The sequence below is a fragment of the Silene latifolia genome, chromosome 1 (assembly GCF_048544455.1).
Source record: "Silene latifolia isolate original U9 population chromosome 1, ASM4854445v1, whole genome shotgun sequence".
In the NCBI taxonomy this organism is placed as follows: Eukaryota; Viridiplantae; Streptophyta; class Magnoliopsida; order Caryophyllales; family Caryophyllaceae; genus Silene; species Silene latifolia.
In genome coordinates this window covers 181411189-181426848 of record NC_133526.1, presented here as the reverse complement: position 1 = coordinate 181426848, position 15660 = coordinate 181411189, and the positions used below count along the sequence as shown (strand labels likewise).

Below are 15660 nucleotides of genomic sequence, written 5' to 3'. Positions count from 1 at the left end.
CCGTTGCTGAAGAAGATGCTGCTGAACAAGATGTTGCTGAAGAAGATGCTGCTGGAGAAGACGCTTGTAATAATGATAAATTTACAACAACAAATCAAGCTGCAACTCCTCCCATATCCCCAACACAGCCTTTCCTTAAAGATCAAAGCTTTCACAAGTTCATGGACTACGCCATAGCCAGGTCATATGAAAAGCAAAAGGAAAAACAAGGGCTGCCGACGTTTGATGTATGGACTGAGTTGTTGAAGATGCAGTACAAAGAGTTGAACAGGGTATATGGTGGATGTACGGATAAAGAACTACTCAGTGATGATGATTTGGAGTGCAATAATAACCAACAAGATGAGGAAAATAATGATGTTACAAAATTGAACAGTGATGATGAAGGAGTCCAACATGATGAGCCGGGTAATTATATGGATTCAAATTTGGATGAATTAATTTCAAAAGTTGGTTTAGGAGTAACAGGGGCTGTTGATGAGGGGATAAATAGTAATGCTGATACAACAAATAAGAACGGCATTGATGAAGAGGCTGATAAAACTAATGAGAATACCAATGTGGCAACACAATTAAAAGAGGGTGTTTCAAATGTTGGTTTGGGAGAAATGGGCACTGCTGAGGATGAAATTGAAGTGCAGTTGTATAGTGACAAAGCTCATATGGAGGGAAGTGGAACAGAGGCAAAGAAAACTGTTGAGGATGAAACAGAAGTGGAGTTGAATAGTGAAAAAGCTCATCCAGAGGGCAGTGGAACAGAGACACAAAAAAGGAATGAGGATAACAGTGTCGTGACTCAATTGAAGGAGGTTGTAACAAATGTTCAATTGCCAGAAACAAGATTGATAAGCATCAATGAGTATTTGTTGCACACGAGCAAAGAAGTACCTTCTTCAGCAAATATGATACCTCATAATTTGGGCTGTACTTTTGATTGTGGTTTGCCGGAAAAGGATGCTCAGCTTGTTTCGGAATCAATGTTTAAAAACAGCCATTTATTTGAGAATGTGTTGAAGCATCGAAAGGAGGTCATGGATTATTACTTTCTTAACGATCACAAAATTAACAAGTCGTAAGTCCCCCATTAAACTATTTTTTTAATATTTCAGACATGACTTAATCTGATCCATACTAGCTGTGATACTGTTGTGTATACTACATGATATTCTTAGAACTGAGTGTTTGATATTGTTCCTTCAAATTTTAAAAATATTTTAGTTGTGATATTCTTTTACAAACAGTGTGATATTATTACATTATAATAGTGATATTATATATGGCAATCTAATATGTTAATTTTTTGGCAAAATTTTACAGAGAAGTGGTCTGTGACTTTGGAACTTTCCATTGTATACAAAAGAGCGATATTGGGTCTTTGCTGCCTGAAACTATGATAGAAGCAGTGGTCATTGAGTGCTGAGCAATATTGCTCAATAAGTTTCAAAAGGCGCAAAAGGACAACAACATGCCGACAAGGATTTTTTACAACCTTGCTCAATCAGTATGGAAAAAAACTGTTTGTTTATCATTATTTAAATAAGGTACTTTAAAAATGTCTCATTGAGACTAATTAAAATGTCCTTTTGAACAACAGGGTGATCTAGAAAAACTCTTGAAAGCAGATGAAGATGATGTTGATGAAGTGTCAAGAATTAAAGCAGATGTGTATGTCTCATGGGATACGTGGTCAACTGTTTATGACGAACCTTTGAATTTAACTTCAGATATGGTAAGACATTTAATTTAAATTACTTTTAGCTGTGACCCTGTTTTGTATATTATGTGATATTGTTAGTAGTTAGTGCTGATATTGTTAAAGTTAAATTACATATTTTAGATGTGATATTATTTAACATATTTTATGATATTGTTACTTGTCAATTGTGATATTGTTTCTGATATTGTTTCAAAAAACATAGGTATTCATACCTTTGCTTTATGAAGAGCACTATGTCTGTGTTTGTATTGATTTCAAGAGGGAGATCATGTTCTACTTGGACAACAGAAAAATATGATAATTTCAAGACGAAGAGCATGTACACCTGCTCATATTGTTTGTAAGTACTATATTTAAAATAAAAACTAATGATATAATGATTTTGTTAGATCAGTTCGAGATTGAATAGTTGTTTACTATGAACATGTACAGGGTAGTATCTATGGTGAATACATCAACAGTAAAGGTTATGAAAGAGGGCTAAAAGTAAAGGACTACGATTTGGTAAATGTGACCTTTGCTTGGCAAACGAAGGACTTGACCCTGGACTGTGGCGTATTCATGATGTTTCACATGATGTTTTTCGTTGGTGAGTGTTTTAGTTGTGAACTGGACAATGAGAAGAAGAGGGAGTTATATAGGGCGGAGATTGCAGCTACACTCGTCTTGAGTGATATAAATAAAAAAAGGAGTGCGGTCCTGAGGAAGGTGGAAAACCTTAATGCCATCAAACGTACATTCTTTCCTAAATTGCTGAAAGAAAGGCAAAAAGGAAACAAAAAAAGCAAGACAGCAAAAGGTTCTAAAAAAAAAGTTCAGACGCCCGTAACAAAAAAAAAAAGGTTACATTTGTTAACATTATCTTGTACATTACTAATTTTTTTTATTTTTAATAGTCAGTATGCAATGAATAACATAGACTATATTTATGTAGATATGGTAGAAGATGATTCTGCCAGTGTCGTGGGCAGCAGAAGGAAAGGGAAATCAGATGGACTAGGAAGCACGTACAATTGTGGATTGGCAGATCCTAAATTGGAGGTCGTCTCAAAGTTTATGAGGGCTAACAAATCACAGTTTGCAAAGATGTTGACCAAGAGGAAAGAAGTGATTGATTACTGCTTATTGGATGACCACAGTTTTCCCTTAGAGTATGTTTTTTTTTAATCTTTAATACATTTTCATTTGTGCTATGATACTATATTTAGAGTAGGGTGTTATTTGAATGTGATACATTTTTTTTAAACAAGCAGTTAGGTTTTTGCCAGCTTAAGTGCTACTATGTTTTTGTGATACTTTTTCTTTAGGCATGTGATACTATATTTAGTATGGAGTGATATTGTCTGTAATATTCCCCATTTTTAATATGAACCATTTGTCTTAATGATTGGTACAGCGAGGTTGTTGCCAGCTTCAGTGACAATCAAAACCTTGTCATAGAGGATATTTTGTCATTGCTTCCAAATGTGCATGTCAATAGCAAAGTGATTGATTGTTGGCGTTAATTCTGAATCACATTAAGCACACAGAAAAATGTGATACAAGTTTAATGTTTTTTGGAATTCAACACATGGTAAGCTTTTGTTTTAGTTTGATTTATATATATTCACACTTTCAATAAAATGTATTGACTCTTAAAACGAATACGGCTTTTTAACATTTACACACACAACAGGACGCAATAGTGGAAGGAACTGAATACAAAGAAAGGAATAAAGACAAGATTTATGTAGCATGGGATGAATTTATTACAAGAAACACGGTTCCCTGTAACCTGGCAGCAGATCTCATTTTTATTCCAATGTTATGGAAAGAACACTATTTTTGTGTCTGTATAAATTTCAAAACAGAGACCATTGAAGTACTGGACAATACAGAGTACGATGACTGGGAGGAAGCTGAGACACACAAAATTGCAGATTTGGTGGTATGTTTTATTGATAGGTCTGAAATTAACATTGGAAAAAATAACTTTGTTTGTGCAAGTATCAGTAATGGTTTTGTTTAACATTGTAGGCTAATGACATGAGTGACTACCTAGAAGCAAAGAAGGTGGAAAGAGCTGAAGAGATAATAGGGTTTGATGTTGCCAACATCACCTTTGATTGGCAGAAGAAGGAGATAAACAATACTGAATCTGGGAACTTCTTAATGTTGCACATGATTCGGTATGAGGGCCAGCTGTTTGAAGCCGACTTGACCGCGAAAGTGTATAGGCGCTACTACTTTGGCGAAAATGGCAAAGAGATTGCTTTTAGCTTATATAAATCAGAAGAGGACAGATTTGATGGAAAAGGTTAAAGAGTTTGTAGAAGGCAAGGAGGAACTCTTGAAGACATTAAAACAAACGAGGAAAAACGCTGATGTTTCAAAAGAGAAGTGTGGTAACAGAAAGGACAAGGAGAAAGTCACGAGAAGGAAACAACTCACGAGGAGGAAATAACAAACGAAAAAGTTACTGCAAAAGGAAAGGTCGATGGTAGTGGGAGACAGAACATTGACACAGAAATACCCATTCTTCGGAAAAGGTACAAAAATCGATAACCTGACTTTTACATTACTTGGCTTTTATTTGGTTTTATGTGGAAAATTGAAAAAGGTAGAAAATGGTGATGCGCACAAAAACTTATATAAATTATAACATATTTGGTTTATAGGGTCAATGATTGCCAAGAAGATGTTGAAGATGACGGAGAACCACTTATAAAGACATACAAAAGATTCAAGACTGTTGCAAATCCTAAGAATCGAGGCAGGGGAAGAGGTGTTGGTAGAGGAGGCAATTGAGACAAGTAACAATGGTGATGTATTAGAATTAGATTTTTGGCACAAAGATGTAATTAAAAAAAGATGGATGTAAAGCTGGTAGGACAATGAATCTAATGGTAGATTCATTTTGAATATTGATTCAAGCTGTTAAAGCTGGTAGGACAATTGAACAGCTTGAGAATATTGATTCTAAAGTTTGCAAAAGTAGTTATGACACTTCTCTTTTGAATCTGATATAAGTATTGGCAATGTGTGATATTGTCTCAAGTGTGATGTGATATTTTTCTTCAATTGGTGTGATATTGTTTGTCAACATACAATAAAAGTAAGTAGGGATTTAAGTATGCTTTTTTCGTTGATATTTTTTGGTTTAGAGTCTGATATTGTTCTGTAAGTAAGGTGATATTGTGTAACAGAATTTTTAAAATTCTAGAGAGAAATTAAATCCCAATATCACAAAAATGTGTGATATTGTCTCAAGTGTGATGTGATATTTTTCTTCAATTGGTGTGATATTGTTTCTCAACATACTATACAAATTAATAGGGATTTAAGTATCCTTTTTTCGTTGATATTTTTTGGTTTAGAGTCTGATATTGTTGTGTAAGTAAGGTGATATTGTGTAACAGAATTTTTAAAATTCTAAAGAGAAATTAAATCCCAATATAACAAAAATGTGTCATATTTTTTGTTATGAGATTTGATATTGTTATAGAGACAGGTTGATATTAATTAGGTGATACTTATTTTTTAAATTGCTGCGCTATTGGTGGACAAACACAATCAATTGGATTTTCTTTCATAAAAGTACTGTAACTCTGATATTATTTATAAGAAATAGTGATATTGTTCTTTAGTAACCGTGATATTGTTTACAATCAAGTCTTCACAAAAGCGAAATCTTATTAATACTGTGGTTTTTACGAAAAAATCGAAAAAGAATACAAAATAGGAGGCCATGTAGAATAAAAAAACAGACAACAATGTTCCTACTTTGATAATGTATTGGTTAACAAGAAAAAATTGTCTACGCGAGTAATATAGACTTCAGCAGCACGTACTCAAGCTCTCAATCAACATCCGCAAGTGAAATAGTCTGCAAAAAGCAAAACAAAGAACACAAAAAATAGTTCAGTAGTATGTTGTACATGTAAATAACTGTGATATTGTATACAATGAGTAATGATATTATTTAGAGGTACAGGTGATATTCTTTCACAACAAGACAAAATTGGATGATAATAAATCGTTTATATTTGTAAAACTATTTCATATACAGCATGATATTATTTAGAGGTGCATGTGATATTGTTTCTCAAAAAACACACAAATAAAAAATCAATCATAATGAAATAATGAATGTAGTTAGCAAAATCACTTACATCAGATTCATTATCATCACCCGAGTGCTCAGATGTCTCAGCAGCTGGGTTAGGGCAGTTGGCTTATCATGATGTGCCATTTGTTTACAATTATTGCAAAACCTTTTCGGCTTTTGTGCCTTTTCAATGGACATTTGTTTCTTAGAGGTCAACCTCTTGCCACTACCCTTGTTTTTGCATTTAACTGGTGGTAATATCTGAACCTCATCTGAACACTTAACCCCAAGAAGAATCTCTAACTCTTGTTGTTTGGTCATTGTTTCAGGGCCGGGCTTGAATTTCTGTCTAAATGCCTTCAGTAAATCAGTCAGTTCAGTTACGTGATTTTCAGGCAGAGATTTTATCAGAGACAGTGTTGAGTAGAACTCTGACCAAACATTTGAAATCTGCAGCTTACTCACATCTGAGGAATCAAAATCATCGATCAACTGCCCGTGCACATCATAAAGAGGCATCTTCTTGGTGTTCTTTGTCCACCTACTCAAAAGGTACTGTTCAGGTATCTTCCCAACCCCTTTACCTGATAAAATCCAAATAATGTGTTTGCAGATGTATCCCTTCCTCTCAAACATCTTACATGAACATTTTGCATCAAAAGTTGTGGGATTAAATGCTACAGTGTACGTAGTACGCAATATTGCATCTTCAACATCAAGAAACCTTGTAGTGGAATCCCTTGAAGAATCTCCAGCGCTACATGAATTCAAAGAAGAGACACACTGCTTTTGGAATTCATAAAAGAGTGCGTGTGTGTACACAGTGGATGCATGAATCTCAAGATGAAGCATGGTTTTGGTTACAGGTAGAGAGAGATCACTGTCTCTATCAAGGGACTTTTGGGTGTATCTTTGCTGATCCATAGCACTCTGGAAGCGCAACCAAAATTCCACAAGTGTGTCGCGAGGATTCTCGAACAGCTTGAAGAAGCTGTTCATGCTCTCAGAACGTTGGGTTGTTCTGAGAAGACAACCAAGAGGAATGTCACGATAATAAGCCGGAATCCAACGTTGCCTCTTGTTAAACATATATGTCAACCATCCATTATCTTCCAGATGAAACTCCTCGATCAATGCAGACCACTTCTCTTCAAAATCAAAAGGCTCTAGGTCAGAATCCCAGACAATAGAATTCATACGGCTTACAAAATCTGTCTCTTTGGTCACTTCGTGCCTACCTTTTCGAGTAATTTCGCATGATGTGCCACATGCAATAACGGTGGGCAGCAGTCTTAAAAACAGCAGGCACTGAAATTTTCATTGCCGGGCATTGGTCGGTAAATAAACAATTGGGTTCCTTTCCACCCATACATTCTAAGAATTTCTGAAAAACCCAAATGAAATTCTGGTCGTTCTCCCAACCCAAAAGTGAAGCGAAGAAAGGTGATCGACTTCTTGTGGTGATCAACACCAAGAAAAAGACAGAATTTCATGTCATACCTATTGGTTGAATAGGTTGGGTCAAATGTCATCACCTCACCATATAGTGAGTAGTTTCGACGTGCCTCTGCGTCAGCCCAAATAACACGAACCAAACACTTATTCGCATCAACCTCATATGCAAAATAAAACCCTGGCCTAGTTTCAGAAAGCACTTTCAGCTGATTTATGAATATTTGAGCATCCCGCTGCCCGATAAAACATTTGACTTCCCTACCAAAATTTTTAAAGTCGGTCAAACAAGCTCCCACATTTTGATAACCATCAACATACTCCTTATAAGACCTGAAAGTAGTCGTTGGGCCGATATTCACCTTGCAATTGTCAATGATTGTTTGTTTTTGATGTAAATTAAGGTGTCTAGATTTGTTCTGAAATTCTTTATACTTTAGTGGTCAAAGAAGGTGATTATGGGCAACATGAAACTGATCAACAACAAAAAGTGGGACTTTAACTTGGTCAATTTCTTTGAGGACAAATCTGAATAAAATCTTGGCCTTACAACCAATCCTAGTAATCTTGGTCTTCTTAGGATCATATGGTTTGATCCTTTTCTCCTCTTCACCATTAGATGGTAACACTTTCGGCTGAGTATCCCTAAACCCTTCTCTATTACGGACAATCGTTTGTCTTTATATCACCACTACCACGAAACCTTTTAGTTGAAGACTTTCTTGGTTCAAATCCGCAAGCGTCCGCGTAAGTTTCATAAAATTCGATACACTCATCTAAGGTAGCAAAACTTTGTCCTATTCTAGGTGTAAATTGAGTGGCAACATTCCGTATCCACTCCTCAGAACCTCCAGGGGTGACAATCAAAGAAAGGTGATTTCCACCATGCACATCATCAACTTGTATGCATTGTGGAGTACAAGCAGGTACAATAGAAGCAGAAGAAGTCTCTTCAAAATAGGGTGATGGAACAAATTCTAGTAGGAAAAAGTTAATTAGAATAAATCAGCCTGTGATATTATTAAGGATAACATGTGATACTATTAAGCATACCGGATGATACTGATGTACATTAAGTAACCACAGTAAAACATGTATTGTTAGATATAAATTTACACAAGCATATATTGTTAGATATTCTAGTGTATGATACTATTGTGAAGGATATGTGATATTATCAAAGAGAAATTGTGATACGCTAAATAGGTAAACATATAGTATAACATCACTATAATTTAAACTAGGATACTGTAAAGAGTACGAGTGATACTAATGAAGATATGTTGTGATACTAAACTAAATGAAGTAGGTAAACAAAATTAGGTCAAACGACAACAATAAGGTTAGGCAGAGAATTGTTAACATGTAAATCTGAATAAAAGCATGCAAAAAACAAAACAATCATTGACAATTGAATGCAAAACAGTACGCAAAAAGAGAAGACGAAATAAAGCGATAATTGTAATAGTGATGAGCAATATATACATGAGATGATCAAGCTGATAAAAGTAAGAAAACATGACTGAAATTCACATATTCGAACAAAAAAAAAACACTAAATCAGGTAAGACGAGATGATTGAAACATAAATTAAAACAGAGAACAGATTACAATTAAACAACAGTTAATAAAAACTCAAAAAAATTACTAGAATTAAAGAATTGAGACAAAAAGGCAAAACGAAAATACAAAAATTAAAGGAATCATACATGAAGAAATACCTGACATTGCGATAAAGACGATAGACGGAGAAATTAAAACCGATTAGATTGATTGCAAAATCCAAACGATGTTGAAGAGTCAAGAATTCAAGCGATTGATTGTAAAATTGAAGCGATTGATTGCAAAAATCGACGACGAGGAGTCAAGAACAAATCGAGAGACGGTGAATTTTAGAGAGAGAGAGAGAAGAAAGAGGGAAAAAGAAATAGAATGAGAGAAAGGCGGGAGGAGGGAGTATATATAATAAGTCATGAAAAGACAATCCTACCCTTCCTATAGCGCGCATCTCGACCATCCGTGGCTATAATCGACGGTGAAAGTGAGACTCACGGACTCAAAAATTGAAGGTGGACTCATGTGATCCTAATTCTATATATATATATATATATATATATATATATATATATATATATATATATATATATATATATATATAGAGAGAGAGAGAGAGAGAGAGAGAGAGAGAGTGAAGTTCAAATGAGTCCACCTAAATATTTGAGTCCCTAAGTCCTAATCTAAGCCATTGATCTTCTAAGATTGATGGTTGAGATTTGAACCTTCTAAGCAATTTCTAAATTGAAACTCTAATGTTTTAAAAGTGAAACTTTAATCTGTAAATGTAATTTTAATTCTTTACAAACGTAACTTTAATTTTTGAAAGTCATTTTATATATAAAAATTTAATTTTTTGTACTTTTGAATATAACTTTAATGTTTTACAACTGAAACTTTAATATAAAAAAATGTAACTTTAATTTTTTAGGCAATTTTTAATATAAAAAATTGATTTTATGAAATAATGTAATTAAGACAAATATTTTTTTTAATTTAATAAATTTTTATCTGAAATCTTAATAGTATACGAGTGAAACTTTAATGCTTTAAAGTGAAACTTCAATTTTTTTGGGGCTTTTTTTAATATAAAAATTTAAATTTATGTAATAATGTAATTGTGACTATTATTTTTTTTTTTTTTTAATTTAACTGAGTTTTGACCGTAACTTTAATGTTGTACAAGTATAACTTTAATGATTAAAATTGAAACTTTAATTTTTAAGGCCATTTTTAATAAAGAAAAGTTAGAATTTATGGAATATTATAATTGAGGCTAATGTTTATTTAATCTAACTAACTTTTGAGCAAAACTTTAATTGTGACTAATATTTTTTTTTATTTCAGTGATTTAGAAATGAAACTTTAATGTTAAACTAGTGAAAATTTTAATGGTATTGAGTGAAACTTCAGTTTTTTAGTCCATTTTCAATATCAAATTTTTAGTTTACGTAATATTATAAAAATTTGTATTTTCCCTAATATACACTTGTAACTTAAATGGTCTGGGAGTGAAACTTTAACGGTATACGAGTGAAACTTTAATGGTATCGAGTGAAACTTTAGTTTTGTTAGTCCATTTTCAATATCAAAATTTGAATTAACTAATAATATAAAAATTTGTATTTTCTCTAATTTACAATTGTAATTTTAATGGTCTAGGGGTGAAACTTTAACGATACATAAGTGAAACTTTAATGGCCGAGAGTGAAACTTTAATGGTCGAGTGATTATGTAATGTAATTTAAATAGTTGAAGAAATAAGTCGTCGACACCATAACCACCACCACCAACACCCACGCCTGACCCAGCACCATACACGACTTCACCACCCCACCGCGGCAAATGGAGAAAAAAAAACTGAAAAAAAAAATCCACGAACACCCACAATGCACGACCAGCCCCACACCACGAACACACACAACCACCCCACAGCCTCCACGCCACCGCTGCAAATAGAGAAAAAAAACCTGAAAAAAAAAAACGACTACCAAACACCACCCCACGAACACCCACAACCACGACCACGCATCACCAGCCCCACAAATGATCCACCAATAACAACCACTCCTTTGCTTAGATCTGGAAAAATAAATAAGAGAAAGGATTTCAGATCTGAAAAAAAGACAAAAAAAAAAGGGAGAGGTGGCGGCGGTTGAGGAGAGGAGAAGGGAAAAATGGTGAGTCTCTAAGTCACCACCGACAGCCCCACACCATCGCCAACAACAACGACCACCACCAACCACGACATCAATAACCACGACCAACCGGATCTGAAATAAAAGAAAAACAAAGGAGAAATGGAGACGGCAGAAGAGAAGTATTGATGGTGTTGGGTGGTGGCCGAGGGCGGCAGGAGAGAAGAGGCAGAGTGCGGCGGGTCTAATGGTGTCGGATGGCAGCAACTGTGGTCCGCGGTGTGTTGTGGGCGGTGAAGGAGAGGGGGCTGCTGTCTGTGTGTTAGTGGGCGGTGAAGGTGGCTGGGGGTGATAAGAGTTGGAGAAAGATGAGAGGGAGAGATAAGATGAGAGGGAGAGAGAAGTGAGAAATGTGGTTTAGAGCATCTACATTGAAGAGTATGTTACCATCCTCTTATTTCTTCCCTCTCCTTCTATGTTTTTGACACATCACATTCTCTTTCATCCAACTTATTTTCCACTATCTACATCCTCCTCCTTCTCTTCTTCTATTTTTTTTCCCACATCAAAGAGGATTCTCTCTAGTTGCTTTTTTATATTTTAATTATTTTTTTTATTGAAAATTAAATAAAATAATGTTGACATGCATTATTTTTATAGGAGGATGGGCACAAGGCCCTAGGTTGTACTTCCTCTAAAAATAGAGGAAGTCTTCCTCTTCCTCCTTCAAAGAGGATGATCAATATTAGTTCCACATTGAAGAGGACATCCTCTTAGCACCCTCTCTCATCTAAGAGGATGTTAAATCCTCTTCAATGTGGATGCTCTTAGGAGGCAGTGAAATGAAGTAGGGTGATAAAATAGGGTTTTGTTTTCTTTTAATCTTGACCTTTTATTTTGTTCTAATCTTAGCCACTCATCTATTTGATCTAAAGGTTGAAAATAGGACTCAAGGACTCACTTAGAGTGAGGGGACTCACTTGAACCTAAATATATATATATATATATATATATATATATATATATATATATATATATATATATATATATATATATATATATATATATATATATATATAGAGAGAGAGAGAGAGAGAGGCAAGATCCGGTGAGTTTGCCACTTTTCGTGAGTTACCCCCGCGTATATATACAATTGACCTAACAAAACCAATTGATCAAAAAAATTCTTTGATCAAAAAAACAAACACGTTTCTCTGTCTCTTTCTCCCCTCCTCTCTCTCTCTCTCTACTTTCTCATCAAAATATCAGCTACTCTGTTACGATCAAAAATCGCACAAAAATCGTCAAACTTGATCAAAAAATCATCGATTCTTCAGATTTTTTTTTGCAAAATCTCAAATTTACACAAAATTCATTCACTATTTCGATTTTTTTTTGCAAAATCGCACAAAAACTATCAATTTTTTCTGCAATTAATACTCAAATTTCCGAAAACCCTAACTATTGAAATCAAAACGAAGGTATGAATATTTCTTAAGATTTCTTATTTAATACTCGAATTACTACAGTATTTGAATCAAATAACGAATTCTAATATGATTTATGTGTGTTTTTTCTAATCAAAACGAAGGTATGAATATCATTTATGATTTCATAGCTAACAATCGAATAACTTCAGTGACTTTCGTAGCTATTGGAATCAAATAACTTATGTGTTCTGATTCTACTCCGTTAGTATGCTTGTTTATCCTACCGTTGACATTTGATTGATGATTTATTATCATAATCCTGGAAAATTGTTTGTAATCTAGATTAGCACACCAACTGTTTGTTAAAATGTCTAGTTGACTTTAGAAACTCCGTTATTGTAATGAAGAAACGTGGTTATTTAATAGTTATTCAAATTCAGAACCTCAGTTATTGTAATGTACAAACTCAGTTATTGTAATGTAAAACTCTGATATATGTAATTATTGTAATGTAGAAACTCAGATATTGTACTGTATAAATCTGGTAATTATAGTTATTGTAATGTAGAAACTCAATTATTGTAATGAATAAATTGTGTTATTGTAAAACTCAAAAATATTCAAACATTCATATGCAGTTGTTGTAACATTACATCTCAATTATTGTATTACTTTAACCCAGTTATTGTATTATTAAAACACAGTTATTGTATCGTCGAGTTACTTCTTGGATCACGTTATTCATTATTTTTGGTGATTTACAGGTTGAATCACGTTGAACACGGACAGACGTTCAGTGGAATAATCAATGTATATATTTGGTCATTTAATAGTTAACCCAGTTGTTTAGAAACTCCGTTATTGTAATGAAGAAACGTGGTTATTTAATAGTTATTCAAATTCAGAACCTCAGTTATTGTAATGTACAAACTCGGTTATTGTAATGTACAAACTCAGTTATTGTAATGTAAAACTCGATATATGTAATTATTGTAATGTAGAAACTCAGGTTATTGTCTTGTATAAATCTGTAATTATAGTTATTGTAATGTAGAAACTCAATTATTGTAATGAATAAATTGTGTTATTGTAAAACTCAAAAATATTCAAACATTCATATGCAGTTGTTGTAACATTACATCTCAATTATTGTATTACTTTAACCCATTATTGTATTATTAAAACACGATTATTGTATCGTCGAGTTAATATAGCCATTCCCGATTTGTTGAGCGTGCTTTAGAAGAAGAAGGCGAGGAAGATGAATAAGAAGCTGGATGATAAAAAGCGGAAGAAGATGAATTGCAATCTGAATTTGACATAAGCAACACTTTTTTACAACATAAAAATAGAGTAATTACATCAGCGTCGTATAATAATTTCCGTAAATTATTACAATAACCGTGACTGAACTTTACAATAACTGTGATTGAACTTTACAATAATCGGCCATGATTGAACTTGTGTACTTTGTCTCATACTTCATCCCTGAAGTTAAACATTAACAAGAAGTTGTCTTGATGGTGTCTTTTCCCCATTCTTCCCAATGAGAACCATGTCTAGCTGATGAGGGTTGAACTAGCAAAAAGTGAAAGCTCGCTGAAAGAAATAAAAACAAAGAAGGGCGTGAGTTGAAAATTACTATGCAACTGAAATACAATAACGACCCATAAGTATTGAAATAACCATAAAAACACTCTAAAATAATTGGATCTTTTAGAGAAATATAAGCATATTTTGTCAGAATGAAGTAACTAAGCAAAATGAAATACAATAATCCAACTAATGCATTGAAATAACTGAATTAGAATAATACAATAACCCAACTAATGCATTGAAATTGAAAACATTCAATCGGAAAAAAATTGAGAAACTGTGAAGATAGAGAAGATGAAGGAGAAGAAAAATTGAACACATTCAACCGAAAAAAATCATTACAAAAAAGAAAAGAGTTACCTGCAAAATACAATAATTGAATTAGAATAATACAATAACTCGGTTAAAGTAATACAATAACTGTTATTTACAGATGAACACAATAAACAAGAAATAACTACAAAATACAATAACTGAGTTTGAATAATACAATAATTCGGTTAAAGCAATACAATAACTAACACCAGCAGACAAAGTTCGTGGTGGTAACACATCTAAATCAAAAACCCTAAAAATTATCAAAGATACAAAATAACACAACTGAATAAGAAAAAACTTATGAAACAACTTACAAACAACATGAAAATGCACAAGATCGTTTAGAATTCTCATATTAAACTCAAAACCCTATATATTATTGGGAAAATAATGAGAAAACAAGCAATTTAACAACAAAACATAAGTGCAGACGGACATACAACGAATCAACAAAAATGAAAAGGATATTAGATAAGAACGATAATGAAAACGCACCAATCAGATCTAGAAAACAAAATTAGTACTTACATATAGTGAAATTGAAGAGAAATATTAAGATGAAGCGAAAGCGACAACGAATCTCCTTAATTGATGACAAATTTGAACGAGGATCATGAAGATTGAGGATGAAGATTGAGTTTGTAGCCTGTAATTTGAAGAAATTTGATGAAGATTGAATTTGACACAGTTGAACGATGTCGTCGTCGTTCTTCTTTTTTTTTTTGTTCTGGCTTTTTAGGGGGAAAAAGAGGAGAGAGAGTGTGATTTTACTAATAATGAGGGATATGGAGAGAAAAGTGATTATTTATAACTCAAGCAAGATTTAATCTCAGCCATCCATCTTAGATTAGATTAGTGGTTCTGATTAAGAGGGGTAACTCACCAAAAAAACCAAACTCATATTATATATATATATAGTCGGGATCCGGTGAGAACTCCTAAATATTTGAGGATTGAGTATTAGTGAATACAATATCACAAGTTTTTCAATACAATATCACGAAATATTTGACCTTTGCCAAAAAAAAAAAAAATTTTTAAAAAAAAATTATAATTTTTTTTTTTTTGCACAGGTGTTTTTTTTGTGATATTTTATCGAATAACCTCTGATATTGTATTGAACAACCTGTGATATTGTAACAAATCCTCAATCCTCAAAAAGATAGTGTATCCTCACATGATCCCATTCCTATATATATATATATATATATATATAGAGAGAGAGAGAGGCAAGATCCGGTGAGTCCACCTATATTTTTGAGTCCCATGAGTCCACTTATGTATCACACGCTGTACACAAGAATATCACGAATTGAATAACAATATAGTAGTGTTCATAAACAAGAACCGAACTAAGCTTTGAGTCTT

General features: G+C 33.4%; 1 protein-coding gene across 1 annotated transcript; it reads right to left on the bottom strand.

The window, feature by feature from the left end:
• Positions 1 to 5864: 5864 nt before the first annotated feature.
• Positions 5865 to 7001, bottom strand: LOC141588378 (protein FAR1-RELATED SEQUENCE 9-like). The gene has a single exon (XM_074409825.1). It carries the CDS (start codon positions 6999 to 7001, stop codon positions 5865 to 5867), a length of 1137 nt encoding a protein of 378 aa, XP_074265926.1.
• Positions 7002 to 15660: the final 8659 nt, after the last annotated feature.

Bases quoted from the DNA above. Each gene is read 5' to 3' on its own strand.
- LOC141588378 (XM_074409825.1), bottom strand. From the start codon at position 7,001: ATGAATTCTATTGTCTGGGATTCTGACCTAGAGCCTTTTGATTTTGAA.